Source organism: Monodon monoceros, unplaced genomic scaffold (assembly GCF_005190385.1).
Source record: "Monodon monoceros isolate NGI ecotype Baffin Bay Population unplaced genomic scaffold, NGI_Narwhal_1 Super_Scaffold_13, whole genome shotgun sequence".
NCBI classification, from domain to species: domain Eukaryota; kingdom Metazoa; phylum Chordata; class Mammalia; order Artiodactyla; family Monodontidae; genus Monodon; species Monodon monoceros.
The window spans coordinates 23,257,310-23,281,660 of NW_021703769.1; the positions used below are offsets into that span (position 1 = coordinate 23,257,310).

The 24,351-nt window shown below is 49.4% G+C and overlaps 2 protein-coding genes across 2 annotated transcripts; one reads left to right on the plus strand and one right to left on the minus strand.

Annotated features, from left to right (window-relative positions):
• Positions 1–1,109: 1,109 nt before the first annotated feature.
• Positions 1,110–14,295, minus strand: ERGIC3 (ERGIC and golgi 3). Its single transcript, XM_029221000.1, has 13 exons — positions 14,129–14,295; positions 13,922–13,992; positions 13,714–13,801; positions 13,373–13,492; positions 9,246–9,339; positions 8,237–8,402; positions 8,054–8,111; positions 3,460–3,491; positions 2,572–2,668; positions 2,431–2,495; positions 1,676–1,812; positions 1,543–1,598; positions 1,110–1,335 (listed from the first exon to the last, which is right to left on the minus strand). The coding sequence occupies exons 1-13, from the start codon at positions 14,214–14,216 to the stop codon at positions 1,256–1,258; spliced, it is 1,152 nt and encodes a 383-aa protein (XP_029076833.1). The 5' UTR covers positions 14,217–14,295; the 3' UTR covers positions 1,110–1,255.
• Positions 14,215–22,704, plus strand: CUNH20orf173 (chromosome unknown C20orf173 homolog). Its single transcript, XM_029220804.1, has 5 exons — positions 14,215–14,325; positions 14,372–14,431; positions 21,657–22,022; positions 22,253–22,428; positions 22,509–22,704. The coding sequence occupies exons 1-5, from the start codon at positions 14,215–14,217 to the stop codon at positions 22,702–22,704; spliced, it is 909 nt and encodes a 302-aa protein (XP_029076637.1).
• The last annotated feature ends 1,647 nt before the right edge of the window (positions 22,705–24,351 follow it).

The following is a 24,351-nucleotide window of genomic DNA, read 5'->3' on the forward strand; positions in this document are numbered from 1 at the left end:
GGCCTGACAGATGCTAGCTTGCTCTGGGTCACTGGGGTGGGGGTGTGGGATGGGATATGCTGATTGGGGCCCTCCCCTGGGGCTTAGGGTGGGAGATCAGCCCTCTTCCCAAATCACACAAGCTGACAGTGGGCAGGGAGGTTGCCAGAGGAAACCCAGGATACCGTTAACAAGGGGGAATGGTTCCCGGGTGACCAAAAAAACAAGGCTCACTACAGCTGACAATATCACCTGCAATTCATAAATGAGACAAGGGCCCACCAATAATACGTCCAAGGTCACAGCTCGTAAGTGGCCACATCAGAGCTGGGTCTCATGTCCGGCTGCCTCCAGAAGTTTTGCTGTCATTGCCCTACTCTGCTTTCTGTCCTCCGCTTCTCCCCCCACTACTGTCTTACACTGAAACTCCCTGAGAAATGACTGGCTGAACTGACCAGCTACTAATGTCCCTGGTTGCCTGGGCTGTGCACTGGTGAGGTCTCAGGGCCGGTTCCCCACACATCTTAAGGGCTGTAATGGGAAGGCCTGACTAGGTCCAGAGCCAGAGTCTGATGCTAGCCCTGCTTCAGAATGGCCACTGCTACCTTCCCTCCCCGTTTTTCAGTTCTGTGTCCACCCAGGAAATTGCAAAGGACCTGGCTGTACCCTTCTGGGCACCAGGAGCCAGCAGGCACTTGGCACGTCGCAGGGTCAGTGAGCAGGAGGGGATCAGGTGACTGAGCCCAGGGTGGCAGGGAGGGGCCCCAGCTTTAGCCACCACTGAGGTGGCAATCCCCAGCCTGCAGCCAGGGCCTATTACCAGTGGGGTCGGAAACTCACAAGGCTGGGGGCCAGGATGACTCCAGGGAGCTCATCCTGGACAGGTCCATCTAAGCCCTGGGGCTGAACCCAAAAGGCCTGAAGGCCACGGTGGGAGGGACTGATGATGGGGCTGTGGAGTGAACATCAGTCGGGTTTGAATCAAGTCCTATTAAGCAGGGACGTCCACGTGGGGCTCCCAGGGGCACCTGGCTCTGCAAAGTCAGTCCTGACAGCCTTTGATAAGTGGCTGTGATGAGGGTTGTTCCCACGCTCCAGCCAGACCCAAGAACCACACAGAGACCAGCGAGTACTATCACAATCGATAGATTTACCAACCTGGGGCCGCGACTGACTCTGCAGAGGGGGTGTGCGGAGTGGGTGGGGTAAGAGGCTGGGAAAATGACCACAAGGCCAAAGGAAAACAGGGACTTGTTGAGGGGGAAGGGACGGACAACTATGTTGTCTTCCCTAGATCAATTTTCTTCTGGATGGCTCGAGCTGAGTGGTAGATGAGAGAGTCGATGAGTCCGGCCACTGGGGAGAGAGACGAGGGCTGGCACTGGCCCAGGCGGGCTCTTGGCTTGCCCTCCGGGCCTTGTCACCTGACTGGCCAGGCCAGCATCCCCCCCCCTTGGCCCTTGAAGTGCCCCTCCTCCCTCAACCAAAACCTAGTGGGGGGAGTCAAGCTTTACACTCCCCACCAAGCCCTGAACCCCAGACAGACACCCTTGAGCTTCTAACCTGTGAACATGCCCCCGATGATAGCGCACACGCCTGTCAGGAAGTGTGTGAAGGACCTGGCAGAGGGGCGGGGTAGGGTCAGCAGGCACCCCGCTCCCTGCCGGCCCAGGCCCCTCCCTTTCCCCGCCCTCACCTGTGCTTCTCCGTCAGCTTCACCATCATGGGCGAGAGCTCATACAGCACGAAGACTCCAGGAAGCCCCTGATCGCCCATCAGCCCATTGGCGACCTTCTCATGTCTGGTCACAGAGAACTGATTTGTCCTCAGCACCTGGGATGGGAGGGGAGCCTGGGCCAGGGCTGGGTCTATGACCTGGCTCCCAACCCTGCCACCCCACCCCTGCTCCTACCCCTGGTGTTGCAGTGCCTTGACTGTGTGGAGGAGAAAACGAGGCCCCACGTTGGAAACAAACACTGCAAGGCCTGGGGACCACCTAGATGCCCTCTCCCAGCCTGACCATCCCAGCTTCCCCTCCAGTCACCAGCTCTTTACAGTTTCTCAATCCCAGCTACGTTTGGTGGACCCTCTCAATGGGGGTCCAGGAGCGAGAAGCAACTCTCCAAGGCTGTACCACAAGCTCCTGGCGAGGCTGGGCCTGACTTCCTCTCTGCTCAGTCCCTTGCATTCTACCAGTCTGCGGAGATGCTGCTCCACAGGGGACACGGGAGGAGTGGATGGAGGTACTTTGGGCAAGTAGGTAAAGCACTTTGAAATCTGACAGCCTGGGGCCTGAGCTCTGGCTGTGAGGGCAAATCACCTACCCTCTCTGAGCCTCACCTTGTCACCCATCATATGGGGATAAGAGCAGGACTCCGCTTCCCAGCTTGAAGGAACTCAGGTGCCTGGCACCAAGAGGGTGCCTGGATGTCTGAGCTCCCTCAGACTCACCTCCCCATCTACCTTCATGTACACCGTGGGCACCACCTTCACAAAGTACTGGAACATCATGGAGGCTGCAGGGAGAAGAGGGCACTGGGCGTGGGTGCAGGCAGGGCTTGGGTAGCTGGGGGCTACCTCCCAGGCTGGTACCTTGGGGTGCAGTGACGTTGGTGTGGTCCAGGGGGTTCACAATGCCCGGGTAGTCCTCCCCGAATGACAGGTGCTGGATGTAGTGGGTCATGTTGATCTGCAAGAAACACCAGCTCCTGGGTCTTGGAGCACTCGAGGCCCCAAAAGGCCCCTCCCTCTCTAAGGCTCTTCAGACAGGAGCAGACAGGGGCACCTGGGTCTGGGGAGTGGGTGTGTAGAGATGGACCAAGGGCTGGGCCCTGCCTAGGAGAACCTGCTTGAGACAGGCACCCCCACCCCACCTAGGAAGTCCTTCCTCAGGGTCTGGGGGCTCCTGGGGCTCCAGAGTTTGAGGCTCTGGCTGCACCCACCCATTAGCCAAGCACAGACTGGACATGGGCCCTGTGTGGCAGGTGCTGGCTTTGCCTGGAGGCACCCCAGATCTCCCAGCTCTGGCGCCTGTCCTGCTCCTGTCTAGATCAAACAGCCATTAGAGGGATCTTTTAAAAAAGTGCAAATCTGATTATGTCATAACCCTGCTTAAGGTAAGCCAACAGCCTCCCAACTGCTTGGGAGAAAGTCCAGACCCCCCGGCCGGCCTGCCAACCCTCCAGCCTCATCCTCATCCAACCACATGGCCCTGTTGTTCCTTAGAAGTGCCCCAACCCTCCTGACCTCACCCCAAGGCTCCCTCTTCCCGGATGCTCTTGTCCAAGCCCATCCCCTGTCTCCAGCCCAGGCGGATCTCAGTTCAAAAGTCACCGCCAGTACCCTCGGACCGCACCCCCTGTCAGAACATGGTTTATTTTTCTATATCTGCTCCCCACCCCAGGATGTCTCTACAGAGAACGAAGGCAGCAGCATGCTTCCACCTCCACCCGCCCTCCATGGTTTCTACCTGGTACGTACATTGTCGAGGCCAAAGCTCTGCAGGTCATGGACTAGGAGAGAAGGGAGAAGATGTCAGCAGACGGAGCAGGCTCCCACACCCTCGCCTGGGCCTCCTCACTCCTACCTCTGGACTGTGACCCACCTGGCTCGTCCTCTACCCCTCATTCACTCACCAGTCTGGCCCTGCTTGAGGGCAGCCAGAGGGCCTGCCGCAGGCCTGCGTGAGAGTCCATGCCCTCCACAGGCCCCAGTTCCTCCCTAACATACACAGGGAGCCCTTCACGGGCATCACTCCAGGCCTTTGTTCCCACCAAGGCCCTGCCTGCATCTCAGGAAAGAAAACCCACTGACTCAGGTTTAACGAGAGCCAATGGCCAATCACTGAACCCCAGAGTGAGGTGGGACCTGAGAATGTGGTCCAAGCTCTTTCCCTGCCTCCTCTGCCCTCACCCTCAACCCACCAAAGGAAATCCCACAGGCAACCTGCACCCTCTGTTCCAGAACAAGCTCTTCCTGCCCTCTAACCCTGATCCCTCCCTGCTACAAGGAACCCCACCTAAAAGATACATCCCACTGCTTTTTATAGTCACCGGGCAGCCATCCCACCCATCCACACCTCCGCCCATCCTGGGAGGGCAGGCTGCCCCAGAAATGGGGGCTTGGCCTCCCTGGGAGGGCAGGGCCACTTACTCTCCACAGCATGTACTGCAGCATGGGGGAGGGAAGAAGAGAGAAGGGAGGAAGACAAGAAAGATTCAGAGCTTCACAACAACAACTATGAGAATTACAGACCAAGATATGTGGTAGAAGGGAAGACTGGATATTCCTGCCTCAGCAGCAGGGTCAGGACTCAGCTAACAAGCCTCCTCCTGGTCCCCTCCCCAAAGGAGCCCTTCCCTGGCCAGAGAAGAGGGCAAGGGGGCTTGGGGGCAGAAGTATGGTGGCCTAGGAAGAACAAAAGACCTAGAGCCCAGAGTCACTTTCCTAGCTGTGTGACCTTGGGCAAATCACTTGTCCTCTCTGAGCCTTGGTGTTCCCCTCTGCACAGGGCTGTCCTGAGGACCAGGCAGGATCTAAGATGGGAAAGTACTTGGTAAACTTTACAGTCGTCCCCTTTTCTTCCCCAATCAACATAATGTCAGAAACTAGCTCCCAGGCCTTCAATTCAGCCTCTGGCCTCAGGCAACTGTAGTTCTGTGTTTCGAACATCCTTCTAGGATATGGAGTGCCTTTTGCCCTGGGCTCCCTGACTATGACAACAGCCCAGAAAGAGAAGCAGAGATGCACCACCTGCAGGCCCTGCGCCCACAGCTCCACGCTGATCGTCTTCCTAATCCCAGTAAGACCACCCTTCCCCGGCCCCCTCCAGGTCCACCTGCCTGCTCCTCTCCAACACTCAGCCTCATCCCCGACTGCCTTAAGGACCAGCAGGGCCATCTCCATCAGGCTTGTTACTTCTGCTGTCCTTCGTCACCGGGCAGCTCAGGACTGCCAGGTCATCTCTCATCCCCTGGACTCTTGTCACCATGTAGCTCTGTACATCCTCTTAGTATAATCCCGACTCCCATCCCTCCCAGACCCTTCCACGTGCCCTGTTACTCATCAGCAAAACCTCGACATCTTCAGCCTCCAAACCTTCCCTCCGCCTTGTGCTCTGGCGGCAGCCCAGCTCTCCCTTGAGAGCACTATCTCCCTTGCAGGCCTCAAGCAGTGACTATTTCTCTCCCACACCCGTCCTCCTCCTTGGCCTTAAGAGAGGTCCTCCTTGCTCCTTAATGCCATTTTCAGATCACTGTCCCTTGATCTTCCCTAAAAGTCTCCAGGTCTGCAGCTCCTGGAACACTATACCACCTCCCATCCCCATCTGTTTGCTGGAGATCCACAAAGAACTGCCGGTCAGTCCTCCCATGCCAGTTCTCAAGAGTTGTAGCCACTGTCACGCTCTCCCATACGATGGTCCTGTCACAATTCCTGGTGATTTCAGCTGCCAACCTACCCAAACCTGTGTAGATCTGCCCTTCCTCCTGTTGCCAAGTTGGGGCTTTCTACACCTCTAAGGCACTACATTCTGTCTTCCTTTTCCTTCTCAAGGACTTCACTCCAGTAAATGTCTCTCTCATCTCCGGAGCATCGCTTCTGCTCTCTTCAGGAGGTAACTTCCGACAGCATATTAACACACTGCTACATCACACATCTTACAAACCCCCCCGTGACTCCACATTTCCCTCCAGCCACAGCCCACTCTCTCCCTTCCCTTTAGAACAAACCCCACAAGCGCTGCCTCTGCTCACTGGCTCCACTCCTCTCCCATTCCCTCCCGAACCACTCAGTGGTGCTTCCTGGCACTTCACCCGAACTGCTCTGTTAAGGTCACAATGACCACTGCCACGTTATACACACAATGGTCGTTGTACTTGATGTCCAGAAGCACCTGATACGGTTCTGGAAACACTTTCATCCCTTGGCTTTCAGGATGTCTGGTTCACGCTCTCATCTCCTCGGTGTTTCTTAGCAGTCTCCTCTGCTGCTTCCTCCTGATGCCCTGTCCTCTAATGCTGGGGCCCGGCGCTTAGGCTCCTGAGCTCTCCTGTTCTCCATCTACCCTCACCTCCACCCAGAGGTGATTCATTCAGTCCCATGGTTTTAATACACTGATGACTCCAACATTTGTATCTCTAGGCCAGACCTCTCCCCTAAACTCCAAACTTGAATGGCCAACTTCTTACTTGACATCTGAGGTGTCTAAAAGGACACCCACATCCCCCTGGTCCGAACATGTTGAAAGTGGCTTTATGCCCCCCACTTCAACCATCTAAACCTGTTCCTCTGAGTCATCCCCCATCACTAAATGGTAACTTCATCCTTCTCGCTACTCAAGTAGAAAACTTCGGTGTCATCTTGACTCCTCTTTCCCTCACCTTCGCATCCATCAGCAGCTCCACCTTCAAAATACCCGCAGTCACTTCTCACCACATCTACCACCACTCTGGCCCCGCCCCCACCACCTGGTGCCTGAACCGATTGCGTTAACAGCCTCCTGATCGGCCTCTCTGCCTCTGTCCTCCTCCGCCACACCCCCCACCCGGGCCCGCCGTTTTCTCCACAGAGCAGAGGGCTGCCTGTCTTTTCAAAATTAAGTCAGATCACGTGCCTCTTCTTCAGAGCCCCACGACAGCCTTCCATCTCATGCAAAGCAGCAGCCCGAGTCCCTGCAGTGCCCTCCTGGGCCCTGTTACCTCCCTCATCTTACTGCTAACCACGCAGCTCGGCTAACTGTGCTCCGGCCACCCTCACTTCCTCACTGTGCCCTGAGTTCACCAAGCACATTCCTGCCTTAGGGATTTGCACTTGCTATTCTCTCTGTTTGAAACACCTCACCCCCGTCATCCACATGGCCGGTCCCTTCACTTTCTTCAGGTCTTCACTCAAATGTCATCCATCAGAGTCTTCCCCTGACCACCCAATATGGAATGGTACTCACACACCGTCTCACCCAACCTCTCGGCCCCATCATCCTTATCCTGCCTTTTTTGGGTTTGAGTTACCTAATAGCATCTGATATACATTTTACATACTTATTTATTGTCTGTTTCTTTACTAGAATGTTCTGAGGGCAGGGACTTTTTTTTCATTAAAAAAAATTTTTTTTGGCTGCATTGGGTCTTCATTGCTGCGTGTGGGCTTTCTCTAGTTGTGGTGAGCGGGGGCTACTCTTCATTGTGGTGCACAGGCTTCTCATTGCGGTGGCTTCTCCTGTTGCGCAGCACAGGCTCTAGGCACACAGGCTTCAGTAGTTGTGGCTCCCGGGCTCTAGAGCGCAGGCTCAGTATTTGTGGCACACGGGCTGAGTTGCTCCGCGGCATGTGGGATCTTCCTGGACCAGGGATCGAACCCGTGTCGCCTGCATTGGCAGGTGGATTCTTAACCACTGTGCCACCAGGGAAGTCCCAGGGACTTTGTTTTGATCACTGCTGTATCCTTAGCACCTAGACTAGCACATGGCGCACAACAGGTGATTACCAAATATCTAGTGAATGTACGAATGAATAAATGAATGAGAATAAATCTCATTTATTCATCCTTGTGAACAACCCTGTAAGGTAGGCACTATTTCAGGCCCATTTTATAGAAGAAGAAATTGAGTAGGGCTCAATACGTACTAAATACGACACGGCGTGGGAGAGGCAGAAGCTGGGTTCCAAACCAGCTCTGCTTCCCCCAAAGCCTCACACACAGGTCATCTGATACTGGGGGCTACCATTTAAATAAATACCTACCACAAGCAAGCCAGGCTCTGTGCTATCATCTTTAACCTGCCCAAACAGCATAGGAGATGAGTACTATCATCCCCACTTTAAAAAGGAGGAAACTGAAGCTCAAAAAGTTAAGGAAATTTCTCAAAGTTTCAGACAGCCTGTAAGGTCTAAAACTGAAATCTGAAGCCAGGCAGTCTGGCTCCTCAGCCTGTGCTCTTAACTGTTTACCAAACTGCTGTCCTGGGTTCAGGGTCTGCTCTGGGCCAAAGACAATAGAGCAGGAGGCAGCCGAAGGGGCACTCAAACTCGCCAGGTGTCCAGGGGCTAAAGCTCCCAGCTGATGTCGGGTCACTTACCGTGCACGTGGGACTGCTGGAAGCTCTTCCCGGGGGCAAAGTGGAAGTTTCCCGCCACCTGTAGGGGAGATGCCCTCTCATTCTCCAGCCGTTTCCTCCCTTCCCTTTGTCCCCTCGATTCACAGTGGAGTGGGGCCAACCCACAGCCCAGCTGGCCCTGTCCCACCTCGGCTCCTCCTGTACCTTGTTGACTTCCAAGAAGCCGTACACCTGGCAGCCTTCATTCTTCTGCTCCTGCATCTTCTGGCTGAAGCCCTCTCGCCGGCACTGCTCAATAGTGTCTGGGTTCTTGAAGGCCCAGCCTCGACGGCGATATGCCTCCCGCACATCCTCACAGGAGTTACAGCACCTGTAGGGGAGGAGGTGCAGGGGGAGAATGTCAAAGAGGCACAGAAACAGTGCCGGCACCTTGGGAAATAAAGCAGTTCTGCCCACTAATGAAGCCTCTGCCAGCCTCAGCCCTGACCATCCAGTGTTCTCAAAGTATGTTTCCTCAGTGGCAGCAGGACTGTTAAAAATACATATTCCCATTTTCTTTGGGGTGATGAAAACTTTTAGATCAGATTGTGGTGATGGCTGCACAATGCTATGAATGTAGTTAATACCACTGGATTGCACATATGAAAATGGTTAAAATGGTAAATTTTATGTCATATATATTTTACCTAAAAAATTTTTTAAAAAATACATATTCCCAGGCCCTGCCCTAGACCTGGTGAATCAGCCTCTCACGGGTCAGGGCCTGAGACACAAACCAGCAGTTACCATATATGGAAGGCTTAATTAATAACCTGGGCTGGGCCTGCCATCTCACTGCTTTACATACATATTCCTTATGTGACTCTTGTGAGAAAGGTGCCATTATGGTCCCCCTTCACAAGAGAGGGTTACGTAGCTTGGCCCAAGGACCCATGGGTAGAACCCAGGCAGCTGGACTCCAGAGACTACCTCTGAACCAGAGCAAGGACCACTTCAACTTCGTCCCCAGCTCTGCAGCCCCCAGGTAGGGCCTGGCCACAGAGCCTCAGTCGCCTGCACCAGGATCAGGGACCAAGGCATGCAGCCTGTCCCGTCCGGTCTAAATTCTTGGTCTAAACCACAGAGTCCAACAAAGGCTGAGGATGACTGACAAAAAGCACCTGATGGGGGCCCAGCTCCCCACCCCCCACCCCGACCCCCGACCCTGGCTCACTTGATGTCTTCCGTCTCGGCACCATAGCAGCTCTCACAGCGATTAGGGTCCAGGGAATCAGGGTCAAACACCTTCATCTCAACTTTCCCGAGCTCTAAGGGGAGGGCAGAGGCAGGGGCATCAGCTGGGGGCAGGCACAGTGAAATCTATACCCCTAGCCCTTGCATGGGCCCTTTGGGTTAATAAACATTATAACAGCTAATATTTACATCATGTATACTATGTGTCAGGCACTAAGCATTTCTACACATATATTATTTCTTTTAATAACGGTAATAGTAATAAAACAATAACAGTGAATACTAAATATTAGCTGAGTACAGGTCGCTGTACTTTACATATATTGTCTCTTTTCAACCCCACAATGACTGTGAAGGTGGAGGTTATTATCGCCATAGTACTTGAGAAGGTGCTGAGGTTCAGAGATGAAAAGTGATTTCACCCAATGCAACACAGTAAGTGGCAGATTTCAGCTCTAAATCCAAAGTGTAAGCCCTTAACTATGGTGCTTGTCCTCAGACTGCTCTCTCTGCACCTGGCTCCCTGCCTTTAACTACCTCAACATAACTGGTGATTTCAATATTCAATACCCTGATCTCCTGTCCTCCAATAATCTTTCTATTTTTGTCATCCAACCTCAGCCACGCATTTCCATACTCAGTTATTACCAGTTACCACAAACCTTCCAAAATTCAGTTTCAAGTATCCCAATCTTCAATCTTACCCTCATTTTCCCACATCACTCTCTCTGGTACCCAGAATCTACCAATTCTTTGACACCACTGACACTATCACCCCTTCACATCGTCACTTCCCTCCGTGTTTAAATTTTATGGTCCGAATGAGGAATGAACAGTCTCTTCAATAAATGGTGCCAGGAAAACTGGATATTCACATGTAAAAGATTGAAATTATACCCCTCTTTTATACCACTCACAAAAATTAACTCAAAATGGATTAAAGAATTAAATGTAAGACTTGATACCATAAAACTCCTAGAAGAAAACATAGGGAAAGAACTCCTTGATATTGGTCTTGGCAATGGTTTTTTGGACATGACACCAAAAGCACAGGCAACAAAAGTAAAAATAAGTGCAACTACATCAAAGTAAATAGCTTCTGCACAGCAAAGAAACAATTAACAAAATGAAAAGACAACCTATGGAATGGGAGAAATATTTGCAAATGATATATCTGATAAGGGGTTAATATCTAAAACGTGTAAGGAACTCATATAACTCAATAGCAAAAAAATCAATTTATTCAATTAAAAATGGGCAAAGGACTTGAACAGACATTTTTCAAAAGAAGACGTACAGGTGGTCAACAGGAACATGAAAAGGTGCTTAACAACACTAACCATCAGAGAAATGCAAATGAAAACCACAAGATATCACCTCACACCTGTTAGAATACCTATTATTAGAAAAAACAAAAACAAAAATGAAGTATTGATGAGAAAGTGGAGAAAAGGGAACCCTTGTGCACTGTTGGTGGGAGTGTAAATTGGTACAGCCATTATGGAAAACAATATGGAAGTTCCTCAAAAAATTAAAAATAGAACTACCATTTGTTCCAGCACTCCCATTTCTGGGTATAGATACAAAAAAAGAAAAGAAATCAGTATCTTGAAGAGATATCTGTATTCCCATGTTTATTGCAGCATTATTCACAACAACCAAGAAAAAAAACAACCTAAGTGTCCCTCAGCAGATGAATGGATAAGGAAAATGTGGTTTGTCTGTGTGTGTGTGTGTGTGTGTGTGTGTGTGTATGGTGTGTATATATATATGGTGTGTATATATATAATGAATATTACATATATCATATATATTAGAATATTTTATATATATTATATACATATATTGGAATATTATCCAGCCATTAAAAAGAAGGAAATCCTACCGTTTGCAACAACATGGATAAACCTTGTGGCCATTATATTAAGGGAAATAAGTCAGATGGAGAAAGACAAATACTGTATGATCTCATTTATATGTAGAATCTAAAAAAAACAAATTTATAGAAACAGAGAGTAGACAGGTGGCTGCCAGGGGCTGGGGGGTAGGGGAAATGGGGAAATGTTGGTCGAAGGGTACAGACTTTCACTTGTAAGATGAATAAGTTCTAGGGATCTAATGTACAGCATGGTGACTATAGTTGACAATATTGTACTGTATACTTGAAAGTTGCTGAGAGTACATCTTTTTTTTTTTTTTTTTTTTGCGGCACGCGGGCGTCTCCCGCTGCGGAGCACAGGCTCCGGACGCGCAGGCTCAGCGGCCATGGCTCACGGGCCCAGCCGCTCCGGGGCATGTGGGATCTTCCCAGACCGGGGCACGAACCCGTGTCCCCTGCATCGGCAGGCGGACTCTCAACCACTGCGCCACCAGGGAAGCCCCTGAGAGTACATCTTAAACGTTCTCACCACATACACAAAAAAGGTAACTGTGAGGTAATGGATGTGTTAGGGAACCCTATTGTGGTAATCATCTTATAACAAATATGTATGTTAAATCATCATGTTGTATACCATAAACTTACACGATGGTATATTTCAATTATATCTCTACAAGGCTGGAAAATAAATTCTCTGGTCCACTGCTGCAATTATTCTCTTGCACATAATCACAAGTCATTTGTTCCTCTCTCCCTTTGTCGTACAAGTCTAGCAAAACTCAAATCCTAGTTGAGTTCAACTCCCTGTGCCTACTTCTTTCCTGTGCCTCCCTTAAGACTGCCTGGCAATCCTACTTCCTTTCAATAATCAGTTCACTATCCCATTCCCTACGATGATTAATTTCTATCTTTTCCCCTTTCCTTGGGCTTCCAAAATCCCTTCCCCTTTCTCCACTCTTAGCTAATGACTTTGCTTTCAATTTCCACTAAAGAAAGAGAAGCAACAGAACCTCACTTAATCTCAACACCAAACCTACCAACCCGCATGCACTCTCTTCCAGCCTCCACCCTACTTCTCCGCTCTGTCTCACAGCAAGACTCCTGGAAGGGTCATCTATACTTGATGTCTCCACTTCCTTTTCTACTCTTTGGTTAGATTTTCATCCCCAACAGTATCAAAACTAATCCTTTCAGTCTCCAGTGACCTCCGTGTTGCCAACTGCAATGGTCAGAACAGCCCAACCAAGTCACTCCCGAATTCCTGACCCATAGAAACTGAAAAGAAAATGTTTGTTGTGTTAAGTCACTAACTTTGGGGGTTACTTGTTATGCAGTAGTGGATATATATTCCCCCACCTCTCCCACCCAAACACACAAATCCTCTTCCTCCTTTCTGGTCATCAAGTCATTCATTTCCTCAGACCAAAGCTTTGGAATCAACCTTGACCCCACACCCAATCCTACATCCAATTCTATTGGTTTTACTGGTGTTCAACATATATTTGTTGAACAAATAAATGATAAAGCTCACCAACAGAGGAATCCCTAAGGTGTGAAAAATCATAGCTTTCAGGAAGGTTTTATTATGGAGGAAAACTGACTTAATGGAGGCATTGGGAGGACACCCAGAGAGAAGAAAGGAAGCTAAAAGTGAACAGACACTCTGTACTAGGCATTGTACACATATTACTTCATTTGATCCTACAATTCCACGTGGTGGGTACAACTGTTTATCACCACTTAATATCTGAGGTCACAGACGGCAAGAGACGAAGCTACATCCGAAAGCAGGCAATCTAACCCAAGAACAAACTCAACCTTAAGCCATCCTTCATTCCAAGAGGGAAGAGCATTCAGGGCTGAAGTCAGTCTATGGGACAGGGAAGCAACACCCAGAGAAGCGTGGGTCCACCTAGAGGAGTTCTGCCAAGGCAACAGCACATAGGACCCATCCTCAAACTTTTGTTACTCAGACCACAACAGGTAGGGATTGGGGACCTCTGAGAATGACAGCCCTGAAGAGTACTCTTCTAAATACTAGGCTAGAAAACTGGATTTCAGCCCACTCTGATTCTTAATAGCTGGGGGACCCTAGGCAAGTCACTTGACTTCTCTGGGTCCTAGATGTTTCATTTGTCACTGGGCCGGTCACAGCCCACTTGCCAGAAGGTAGTGCTTGGGCTTGTCCAGCTCTGGGATTTGAGATCTGGTCTCTTCCCCCCAGTTACCATGACGTTCCGCCTCTGAGCTCACGGGAAAGCCATCCTTATCTAGCCGTTTTTTGAACAGGTTGTGTTCCACATCCAGCTGCTGCTCCCCAGCCACATCCATGGCATCAATGCTCAGATCTGGAAGCAGGAAATCAGGGTAAGGTACTGGGAACCTAAGGGCAAGGGAATCTGGGTTTTGGAGGGTAATGGGGATGCTGGGCTTGTCTTGGGGCAGCAGTGGAGTAGGGGAAGGAGGTTGTCCTGGAGTCCTGTCCAGAACCTAAGGCTGGAGGTGTGAACCTGGAAGCCCACCTGAGAACCCTGGAACTTGCAACTCCCACCCATGGTGAGGTACTCACAGGCACACGGCATGTGTGGAAAAAGCACATTGATGTTGATCTTCAGTTTATCTCCCCGTGACTTGTCCACGTAGAGTTCAGGATGCACCTGGGGCAGGACGACCTCAGTAAGATTTGGCCCCAAGCCTCTTTTTCCCCATTCCCATCCCCTAAAGCACCTACCTCTAGAATGTCAAGCCCCGCCCACGTACTAGGCCCCGCCCCTTACCTCAGTGGTGAGGTAATACTGCAGCTCGGACAGGAACAGTAGCAGCATGAGAAGGCCACTGACAATGGTCACTGCGGGCAGGGAGCGAGGGTCAGGAGGGCCTCTGTTCCTCTTCCTCAGCCCCTGGCAGGCCGGGCAGGTTCCAGGCGCCCCAGCCAACCTCTAGGACACCCCACTCCCCGCCACCCCGACCCCGCCACGGCCTACCCGTGGCGCCCCCGCAGGTCTTGACCCGGAAGTCCTCCAGAGTCTTGGGGTAGGCATCGAACTGCTTCAGCTTCCCCAGTGCCTCCATGGGGAACCGCCGGAAAGAGGACGCCAACCCGCCCGCCCGCCCGCCCGCCCCTGCAGCCGCCCGCTTCCGGCCGAGCTTGAGCCACGCCCCCTCACCGCACGCAGGCGCAGCAATGCGTACGCTCGGCCCCACCCTTCGCCCTTGTTCTCACTCAGGCCGCCCCGCCCATCCGTGCTGTCGGCACTACTGTCCAGCGGCTAAAGAGGGCTCCAGCGGTAAGGGAGCGAGGGAAGGCGGGGTGGGGGGTAGGTCTTCTGCGGAACAGGGTCCCCGGAGGAGGACTCCGCCGGGTAGACACAGTAATAGCAGCATTCGCTTGCCTTGCGCCAGGAACTGCGCCTCGAGTTTCACATGAGACTCTTGGAACTTGGAAGCTCCTAGAACAGTGGTTTTCAGTCTCCCCAAGCGGCAGCCCCATCATCACCTGGAATTGGTTAGAAATGCAAGTTATCGTGCCCCGACACAAACCTGATGAATCAGAAACTCTAGGAATGGCTCCCAGGTGATTCCCTGCAGTTACAGCTTGAGAATCATCTCTGTAAAGTAGGTGTGACTTTTTTTTTTTTTTTTTTTTTTTTTGCGGTACGCGGGCCTCTCACTGTTGTGGTCTCTCCCGTTGCGGAGCACAGGCTCCGGACGCGCAGGCCCAGCGGCCATGGCTCACAGGCCCAGCCGCTCTGCGGCATGTGGGATCTTCCCGGACCGGGGCACGAACCCGTGTCCCCTGCATCGGCAGGCGGACTCTCAACCACTGCGCCACCAGGGAAGCCCAGGTGTGACTTTTATATCCATTTTCTGAAGGAGAAACTGTGGCCTGGAGAAGCTAAGTAACTTGCCCTAGATCACAGGAATTAATGGCAGGGCCTGATTCCAACCCATTTCTTCTGGACCTCAAAGTACTCTAGGAGCCAGGGCCTCTGGGGTTGATTTTACCGAAACAGCCTGAGCACGGTAAAATGGCCTGAACTGTCCCATGACCATATTGTACTTGCCTTATAATCATTGTCAAAATATTGGGTTGGCCAAAAACTTTTTGGCCAACCCAATAGCTAGGGGTGGGGGTCTTCTTTGGGTATTGGATATTGATGCCTACATAGAGGGGAGATGACAGGCAGATGAGGCCTCAATAAAAAGATGGAGTCCCGACCGAGCTAGACCCATAGGAAAAGGTTAGTCTGGAAAAAAATTATCCACTTGTATAGGAAGAAAAAGAGAAGGCTTGAGAGTGTCTCAACCTGTGTCCTGGATAGGAACACAAGAGCACAGAAAAATTAAACATTGCCGTGACATCATAATCACAGGCCTGTCCTCACATTTGAGGTTTGGATTTATATTCTCTGCTTAGTCTGAAAGCTCCAAAGCAGAGAAATTAGCATAAAATTGAGGGTACCTGGCAGATGCAAACATGAAACTGCTCTGAGGGAACACACAATTTAAGCCACATAGCATTCTCAAGGATAAAACCCTGCTAAAAATGAGCACCTGATCTAACGTTACAAACATATGAGGACACAATCCAGCATGATCAAGATTCACAGACAACATCATCAGCATGATAAGATGCTTATCAACTTGAGATCATAGAACTTTCAGATAAAAACTATAAAGCAGTAAGTTTATAGTGATTAAAGATATTTAAGAAACAATAAAAATGTAAAGAAGAAGGAATACTTGAAAATAAATTTAAATGTAAAATAATTTCTAGAAATGAAAAATATAGTAATTTAAGTTCAAAAATCAGTGAGTTAAGCCGCCAATTAGACAAAATTAAAGAGAGAAATATGGAACTGAAAGAGTTGGAAAAATTACCCAGCATGTAGTATAGAAAAATAAGATCATAGATATAAAAGTTTCAGAATGAAGAAATCCAACATATGACTAATAGGAGTTCTAGTAGGAGCAAGTAGTGAGAATGAGGGAGAGGCAATATTGGAAAGATATGACTGAGAATTAGCCAGAATTGATGAAAGGCATGAGTTTTCATATTCAAGAAGCCTGAATCTATTCAAATGGAACAAATAAGCATATATTCACACCTAGACACCAGAACACGAAAAACAGAGAAAATGTTAAGATCTGAAAAAAAATGGATAGTGGCTACGTGAATGTCATTATATTCATTATATAATGAATATAATGTCATATTCATAACTCCAGTGCTGTTAATTATATTGTTCACTACAGTGTCCTTGAAATATTTTATAATAATAGAAGAGAAAAATTAACAGTGGTTTGAGAGCATATTGGTTAAGGGATGGGGCTTCCAGAATGACTGAGAAGCCCAGCAAATCCTCTCTTTAAAAAAACAATGATGGGGGCTTCCCTGGTGGCGCAGTGGTTGAGAATCTGCCTGCCAATGCAGGGGACACGGGTTCAAGCCCTGGTCTGGGAAGATCCCACATGCTGCAGAGCAACTGGGCCTGTGAGCCACAGTTACTGAGCCTGCACGTCTGGAGCCTGTGCTCCGCAACAAGAGAGGCCGCGATAGTGAGAGGCCCGTGCACCGCTATGAAGAGTGGCCCCCGCTTGCCACAACTAGAGAAAGCCCTCGCACAGAAACGAAGACCCAACATAGCCATAAATAAATAAAATTTAAAAAAAACAGATATTTAAAAAAAAAACAAAAAACAGTGATGAAACTATACAAAATTGCCATAGCAATCACCTTAGGACTCTGGAAATTGACCAAAGGCATACATCAAGTTGAGAAGCATTTATCTGAGAGAACCTATCAAAGCTCAGTAAGAACAATGAGATTTCATGGCATTTTAGGCAGTGACTGCTCCCATCTTCCCCATTCCAGTTCTGTGGTGACAGTCCTACCAGAGTGGTGATGTTTGTGAGCACAAGGAGATTTGCCCTTGGAAGGGGCTGATTTGATTTGGAGCAGAGGTTGGAAAACCCTTGCCTGTGGATGTTGTTGAAAATAATAGCAATCTAGTGGCAAGCAATCAAGGAAAGCCAACCCTGCAGCTATCCTGAGGTCATGATACTGGTTGGAACAAGCAACAGACCAGTAAGCCAGCCAGAAGTTTAACAGAGAAATCTGGGAACAAGATAGCCATAGTGGGTCTTAATAAGCTTTCATGCATCCCTGGTGGTCTGGAAGGCTGCCCACTTGCATAAGCCTATACACATGCTCAGGAGAGATTGGAGAGTGTCCTAGATATCTAGTCATCCCTGGCTGAATGTGAGACCCCGAGCATGCAGAAAGCAAAAGGGGGTGAATTTGTAAACTGCCTGAATTGTCAATGTGTTCTCCAAACCACATGGAGATCCACTGGTAAAGGGCAGAAGAATTATAAGCTCAAGTTGTTTAATTAAGCATAACCTACAACCAATCATTGGCTCGACCACTAAACTATGTTGAACCTAGGTAACCCCTAACCCTTCACGATCCTGGGTTGGCAAATCATATGATACAAAGGCATGATCCACATAATAAATTGGACTCCACCAAGATTAAAGTTTCTGCACTTCAAATGATACCATTAAGGATTTGAAAATACACAACTAGAGATTCACACTAAGTGAAGTAAGTCAGAAAGAGAAAGACAAATACCATATGATATCACTTGTATGTGGAATCTGAAATATGACACGAATGAACCTATCTATGAAACAGAAACCGAATCAGGGACATAGAGAATAGACTGGTGGTTGCCAAGGGGAAGGGGGATGGGAGAGGGTTGGGAGTTTGGGATTAGCAGATGCAAACTGGTATATATAGAATGGATAAACAACAAGATCCTACTGTATAGCACAGGGAACTATATTCAATATCCTGTGATAAACCACAATGGAAAAGAATATATGTATATGTATCACTTTGCTGTACAGCAGTAATTAACACAACATTGTAATTTAACTATATTCAGTAAAAAATAAATTAAATAAAGAATATGAAAGTACAAGCCACAGACTGGGGAAAAATTTGCAAATCATATATGATAACAGACATATCCAGAATATATAAAGAACTCTTAAAAATAATAAGATGATGAACAACTCAATTTAAAAATGGGCAAAAGATTTGAATAGATATATCACTAAAAAGATATATGAATGGCTAGCTAATAAGCACATGAAAAGATGCTTAGAATCATCAGTTATTAGGGAAATGCAAATTAAGACCACAATGAGAGGCCACTTTATACTCACTAGAATGGCTATAATCAAAAAGACAGACAAAAATAAATGTTAGTGAGAATGTGGAAAAATTGCAACCTTCATGCATTACTGGTGACAGTGTAAAATGGTGCTGCCACTTTGGAAAATACTTCGAAATATTTTTTTTCAAAGTTAAATATAAATGTACAGGACTTCCCTGGTGGCGCAGTGGTTAAGAATCCACCTGCCAATGCAGGAGACCTGGGTTGGAGCCCTGGTCCGGGAAGATCCCACGTGCCACGGAGCGACTAAGCCCGTGTGCCACAACTACTGAGCCTGTGCTCTAGAACTCGCGAACCACAACAACTGAGCCTGTGTGCCACAACTACTGAAGCCTGTGCACCTAGAGCCTGTGCTCCGCAACAAGAGAAGCCATCACAATGAGAAGCCCGCGCACTGCAACAAAGAGTAGCCCCCGCTTGCTGCAACTAGAGAAAACTCGGGTGCAGCAACGAAGACCCAATGCAGCCAAACATAAATAAATTAAAATAAAATAAAATAAATGTACGTATAAACCAGCAATTCCCAGCTGTCCAAGAGAAATGAAAAGGCATGTTCCCACAAAGACTTGTAAACAAATGTTCATAGCAGCATTATTCATAATAGTCAAAAAGTGGAAATAATCCAAATGTCCATCAACTGGTGAGTGAATAAACAAAACGTGGTCTATCCACACAATGGAATACTATTCAGCAACAAAAAAGGAGTTAACAACTGGTGCGTGCTACAGTGTAAAACTCCAAAATATTATGCTGAGGAAGAGAAGTCAGATATGAGAAACTACATACTGTATCATTCCATTTATATGAAATGACTAAACAAGGCAAATCTATAGTGAAGGTGGGTTAGTGGTTGCCTGGAATGAGAAGTGGAATTGACTGCAAATGCGAATGGGGATCTCTGATGGAAATGTTCTAAAACTGGATTGTAGTGATACACAACTGTATATATTTATTGACAATTATTGAATCATACATTTAAAATGTGTGAATCTTATGGTATGTAGATTGTACCTCAAGAAAGTTGCTAAAAAGCAAAACCAAACCTAATATTTTGAGATGTTTTTAAAAGATTGCATCTTGCCATGGGCTGGAGAAGAGAGGAATGGGGAACGATTCCTTAATGGGTGTGGGGTTTCCTTTTGGGGTGATGAGTATGTTCTGGAATTAGATAGTAGTGATGGTTGCATTACACCGTGAATGTCCTAGATGTCACTGAATTATTGTACACTTTAAAATGGTTAAAATGGTAAATTTTTGAGTGTTTACAACAATAAAAAAATATTACATTTGTTGATATAAATGAAACACCAATAGAGCTTACTAGGCTTCTTTTTCTAGATGATTTTTTTTAAGTTTTTATTTTGAAATAGGAATAGGCACATAAGAAATTGCAAAAACAGTAAAGAGAGGTCCCATGTACCCATCACCAAGTTTCATCTTACCATATAGTACTTACAGTACATTATCCAAACCAGGAAATTGATATTGAGACAATACAATTAGTCTACAGATATTATTCAGATTGCTTTTTCGTTTTCTTTTTTTGGCTGCGGTGGTTCTTTGTTGCTGTGCGCAGGCTTTCTCTAGTTGCAGCGAGCATGGGCTACTCTTTGTTGCGGTGCACTGGCTTCTCATTACGGTGGCTTCTCTTGTTGCAGAGCACGGGCTCTAGACGCCTGAGCTTCAGCAGTTGCAGCACGTGGGCCCTAGAGCACGCGGACTTCAGTAGTTGTGGCATGTGGGCTCAGTAGTTGCTGTGCTCGGGCTCTAGAGCGCCCGGACTTCAGTAGTTGTGACGCATGGGCTTAGTTGCTCCGTGGCATGTGGGATCTTCCCAGACCAGGGATCGAACCCGTGTCCCCTGCATTGGCAGGCAGATTCTTAACCACTGCACCACCAAGGAAGACCCTTACTCAGACTTTTTGGTGAATTTTTTTTAATCTATAAAATACCCAGTGCGGATTTTCACTAGTTATGGTAACTGTTTTACTGTTCTCCTCCTATGGAAGAAAACATTTTGATTTAAAAGTAAAATTGCATGATTTCTGACCCTCCTTGTCTTCTGAAACCTTAAAAACAACTCAAAGTTTTTCATTTTGTTTTTTAACATCTTCCACAGGCCAATATTGAATTAAGGGAGTGACACTGGAGATGAAGAAGGTGGTTTGGAAATAGAAACAAATAGATTAAAAATGATTTGGAGGGCTTCCCTGGTGCCGCAGTGGTTAAGAATCTGCCTGAGAATGCAGGGGACACGGGTTCGAGCCCTGGTCCGGGAAGATCCCACATGCCATGGAGCAACTAAGCCCGTGCGCCACAAATATGGAGCCTGCACTCTAGAGCCCGTGCTCCACAACAAGAGAAGCCACCGCAATGAGAAGCCCGCACACTGCAAGGAAGAATAGCCCCGCTCGCCACAACTAGAGAAAGCCCGCGCACAGCACCGAAGACCCAATGCAGCCAAAAATAAATAAATAAAATAAATAAATTTAAAAAAATGATTTGGAAATCATAGGAGAGGGAGGAGTCAAGGATAGCGCATGGGTTTCTGGCTTCCTCAACAAGCTGAATGGAGGAACATCTGTTGAGATAGAGAAATCTTGGGAAGGGGTTGGTTTAAAGGGAGCAACATGAGTTCTGTCTCCGGCTTGCTCAGGGTGACAGGTCTCTGAGACATCTAAGCTGAGGTGCGACAGGCTGCTGGGTATGGGGTCTAGAGAAGAGAAGAGAGGCCTGAGCCAAAGATACACTATTGGAGAGGGGGCTTCACACATAAATAGTACCTACGGTTCCCTCTCCACTCTGTTCCTGTTTCCTGTAAATATTTATTACATGATTCTCAGTCTTAGGGATTCGGAGGTAAAGAAGACAGTCAAGGTCAGTCTCTATCCGCGTGGATCTTGCACTCAGTGCAGGCAGCTTGTGTGTAACAGACAGGCTAGGGTGGTGGCTTTGTGCCTAAAGGAGGGAGGTCACAATGTGTACTTTGTGATGAGAGCCATGATATACCCAGTGGCACTGAGGACCCCACTGAGAGCTCAGCCTTCCTCCTGCAGGGAGGATAGGGCACACACCATATGTTATCTCTGCTCTCACACCTCCCATCCCAGGCCCAGCCAGAGTCCCCTTTGGAGGGGAGCAAATGGATAGAGAAGTGGGAGATGAGGGGTTGGGAGGAGGTGTGGTGTGGAGGGCTGGAGAGCCGTGGAAGCCAACAAGACAGAGGGTTGGGGGGCTATCTGTGGCCTCAGTTCCTCACCCCTCCCAGTCCCAGGTAGAGGAGCCAGTCAGCTGCCTGCCACTGGAGCTTTTGCCTGGGCCAGACATGAAGTGCTGCTGGCAGATTTTTGTCCTGTGCATCTCCTTGATGCTCATCTTGTGGCTGATGGCCCCCTGCCTGGATCTGAAGCCGGAATCGGCACCCCACGAAAAATGGATGAAGGTGGTACCATGGCGTTGCAGCTGCCCTCTGTTCAAATTCAGGAAATATAGCTGCCCATCCAGGACCCTCAACGACTCTGTCTGCCACCACACGGCCGGAGGGAGCTGGTTTGATGCAGGTTACGAGAAGACGATGGGGCACCTCATAGGAACAGCAGAGCCCACCAGCCCTGACGCTGTGCTCTCGTGGTCGGTCAGTGGTCAACACTGGGCCAGCCCATCCCGTCCTTCCCAGGCCTAGCCCACCTCCCACTTCCTGGCCCAAACTCCTGCCCTCGGCCCTGGCTTCGTGTGCCTCCTATCTTCACAGCCTCAACCCCTGACCTCCGGATGGAGGTCTCACCCACCTAGCTCTGCTTTCCTTCCACCGGGGGCCCATACCTGGATCTCAACCCCCAATCTCCTCCCTCCTGCTGTTTTCAGGGCATGAACTCAGCAAGCGAGCTGGGCAGAGTGTGGGAGAAGCTGTTCAAGGTGATTCCCAGGACCTCGGTGAGCCATTTTGATCTCTTCTGTGGAACTTGTGCATCGGTGGGGAACTCGAAGATCCTGTGGGCCGCCAGCCTCGGCAAGAGCGCCAATCACACCGCGGTCTCCAGGTGGGCACTGAGGAGGAGGCAGGGGACTGGACGTCCAGGTCTGCCCCCAGAGGTTTGTCAGTTTCTGCTTTCCTTCCCAGGATGAACCAGGTCCCTATTCAGGGCTTCGAGATGCTGGGGAACCAAACCACAGGACAGTCCGTCTCCCTCAGGAATGACAGGGACCAGGGTTCTTGGAGGCAGCTGGATCTGCTGCTCCTGAAGCTCTTTGTTCTGGCATGGACTTCAGATGCTCTGAGTGAAGAGGTGATGGTCTGGGAACCCAGACATTCTTAGTATGGGGGGTAAGGAGAGGTCACTGCAGGAGATGACAGAGGGGGCTCCAGGGAGACCCTCTGCTGGCTTATCGAGAGCACCTGCAGGACTTTCGCAGGTCTCAAGGGCTGCTGAAACTCCCCCACCTCCTACTTCTTCCTTAGATTTTGGAAGATGGTCCAGTTCCCTAGTGGAATGGAAGATAGAAAAGACCAGGTAAGGGGATGAGAGGCAGGAAGATGTAGCTTCGGGCTGCTGTGGGAAGGGCCCCAGGTTGGCCCTCTCCCCCTTCTTCCCCAGGTCCTGGTGATCAGCCCCACCTTCCTCAGATACACCCAGGGCAACAGGCTGGATAAAAGGGTCAGTATCCATCCCAGGGGCTTGTGGCTCTGTTCTGTGCCTTGCACACCTGTGACCCAGTTAAAGATTCTTGTCCTTTCCTCACTTAAAACTTTTCCCTGTTATGCCTTCAGCATAGAGTTTAAAAGCTCCTGTCAGGCTTCCCTGGTGGCACAGTGGTTGAGAATCTGCCTGCCGATGCAGGCGACATGGGTTCGAGCCCTGGTCTGGGAAGATCCCACATGCCGCAGAGTAACTAGGCCCGAGAGCCACAACTACTGAGCCTGCGCATCTGGAGCCTGTGCTCCGCAACGGGAGAGGCCGCGATAGTGAGAGGCCCGCGCGCCGCGATAGTGAGAGGCCCGCGCGCCGCGATAGTGAGAGGCCCGCGCACCGCGATGAAGAGTGGCCCCTGCTTGCCACAACTAGAGAAAGCCCTCGCACAGAAATGAAGACCCAACACAGCCTAAATAAATAAATAAATAAATGTCAGATGCAGGCTTGTGACATCCTCTGTCACATACGGGAGGACGGAAGTCAGGCACCAGCAGACAAGCAAAGCTTTCACTTTGGCACTGGTGAGTGCAGTAGGTGCAATTCTAAGACGGCCCCTAGGATCGCCATCCCCTGCTGAACACACACCTTCCTCCAATGATCCAATCACACTAATTTAAGTGCTACTTTAAAAAAAAAAAACAAAACTCCTGTCTGGCTTCCAAGACCTGGCATGGTCTGCCCCCCCCCCCCCCCCCTCTCTTCCAGGCTCACACCATGGGCTTCTCAGCGTTCCCCAAACACACCACCTGCTTCATGCCTTTTCAGACGCTGTTCCCTCTGCCTGGAATGCCCTCTTCTTGTCTCCCTAGGGAATCCTCTCTCTTCCTCCAATATGATGAGAATCAGCTAGCTGGTGCTGTCTTTTCTGGGCTCTGGGGTCCCTCTGTGTGTTCAGTGTCTGTCTCCTCTGGGGAAGGTGAGCTCCGTTCTCCTTCCAGCTCCAGGAGGCGAGGTGGGATGAGGACAGGATTCAGCCTGCTGACACACATCCCTCTCTCATCCACCAGGATGCCCACGTTGGATTTGGAGCAGAAAAGCAAGGAAGGTGGCCCCATTACTGGGAGGATGTTAATCAGACCAATGGAGATTCTGTCCATACACAGCACAGAAGCAGAAATGGAAGTCAGCTAGAGTGGACAAGCTCACCGTTCACACGGGACACCCTGCTGGGTGCACACAAGTCCTCGTCCTTTGGGCCTGAATGCAGGGGAGTTTTGGGGTTGCAGCAGCAGGAGCAGCAGGGCTCTGGGGACGCTCAGGGGTAAAGGGCAA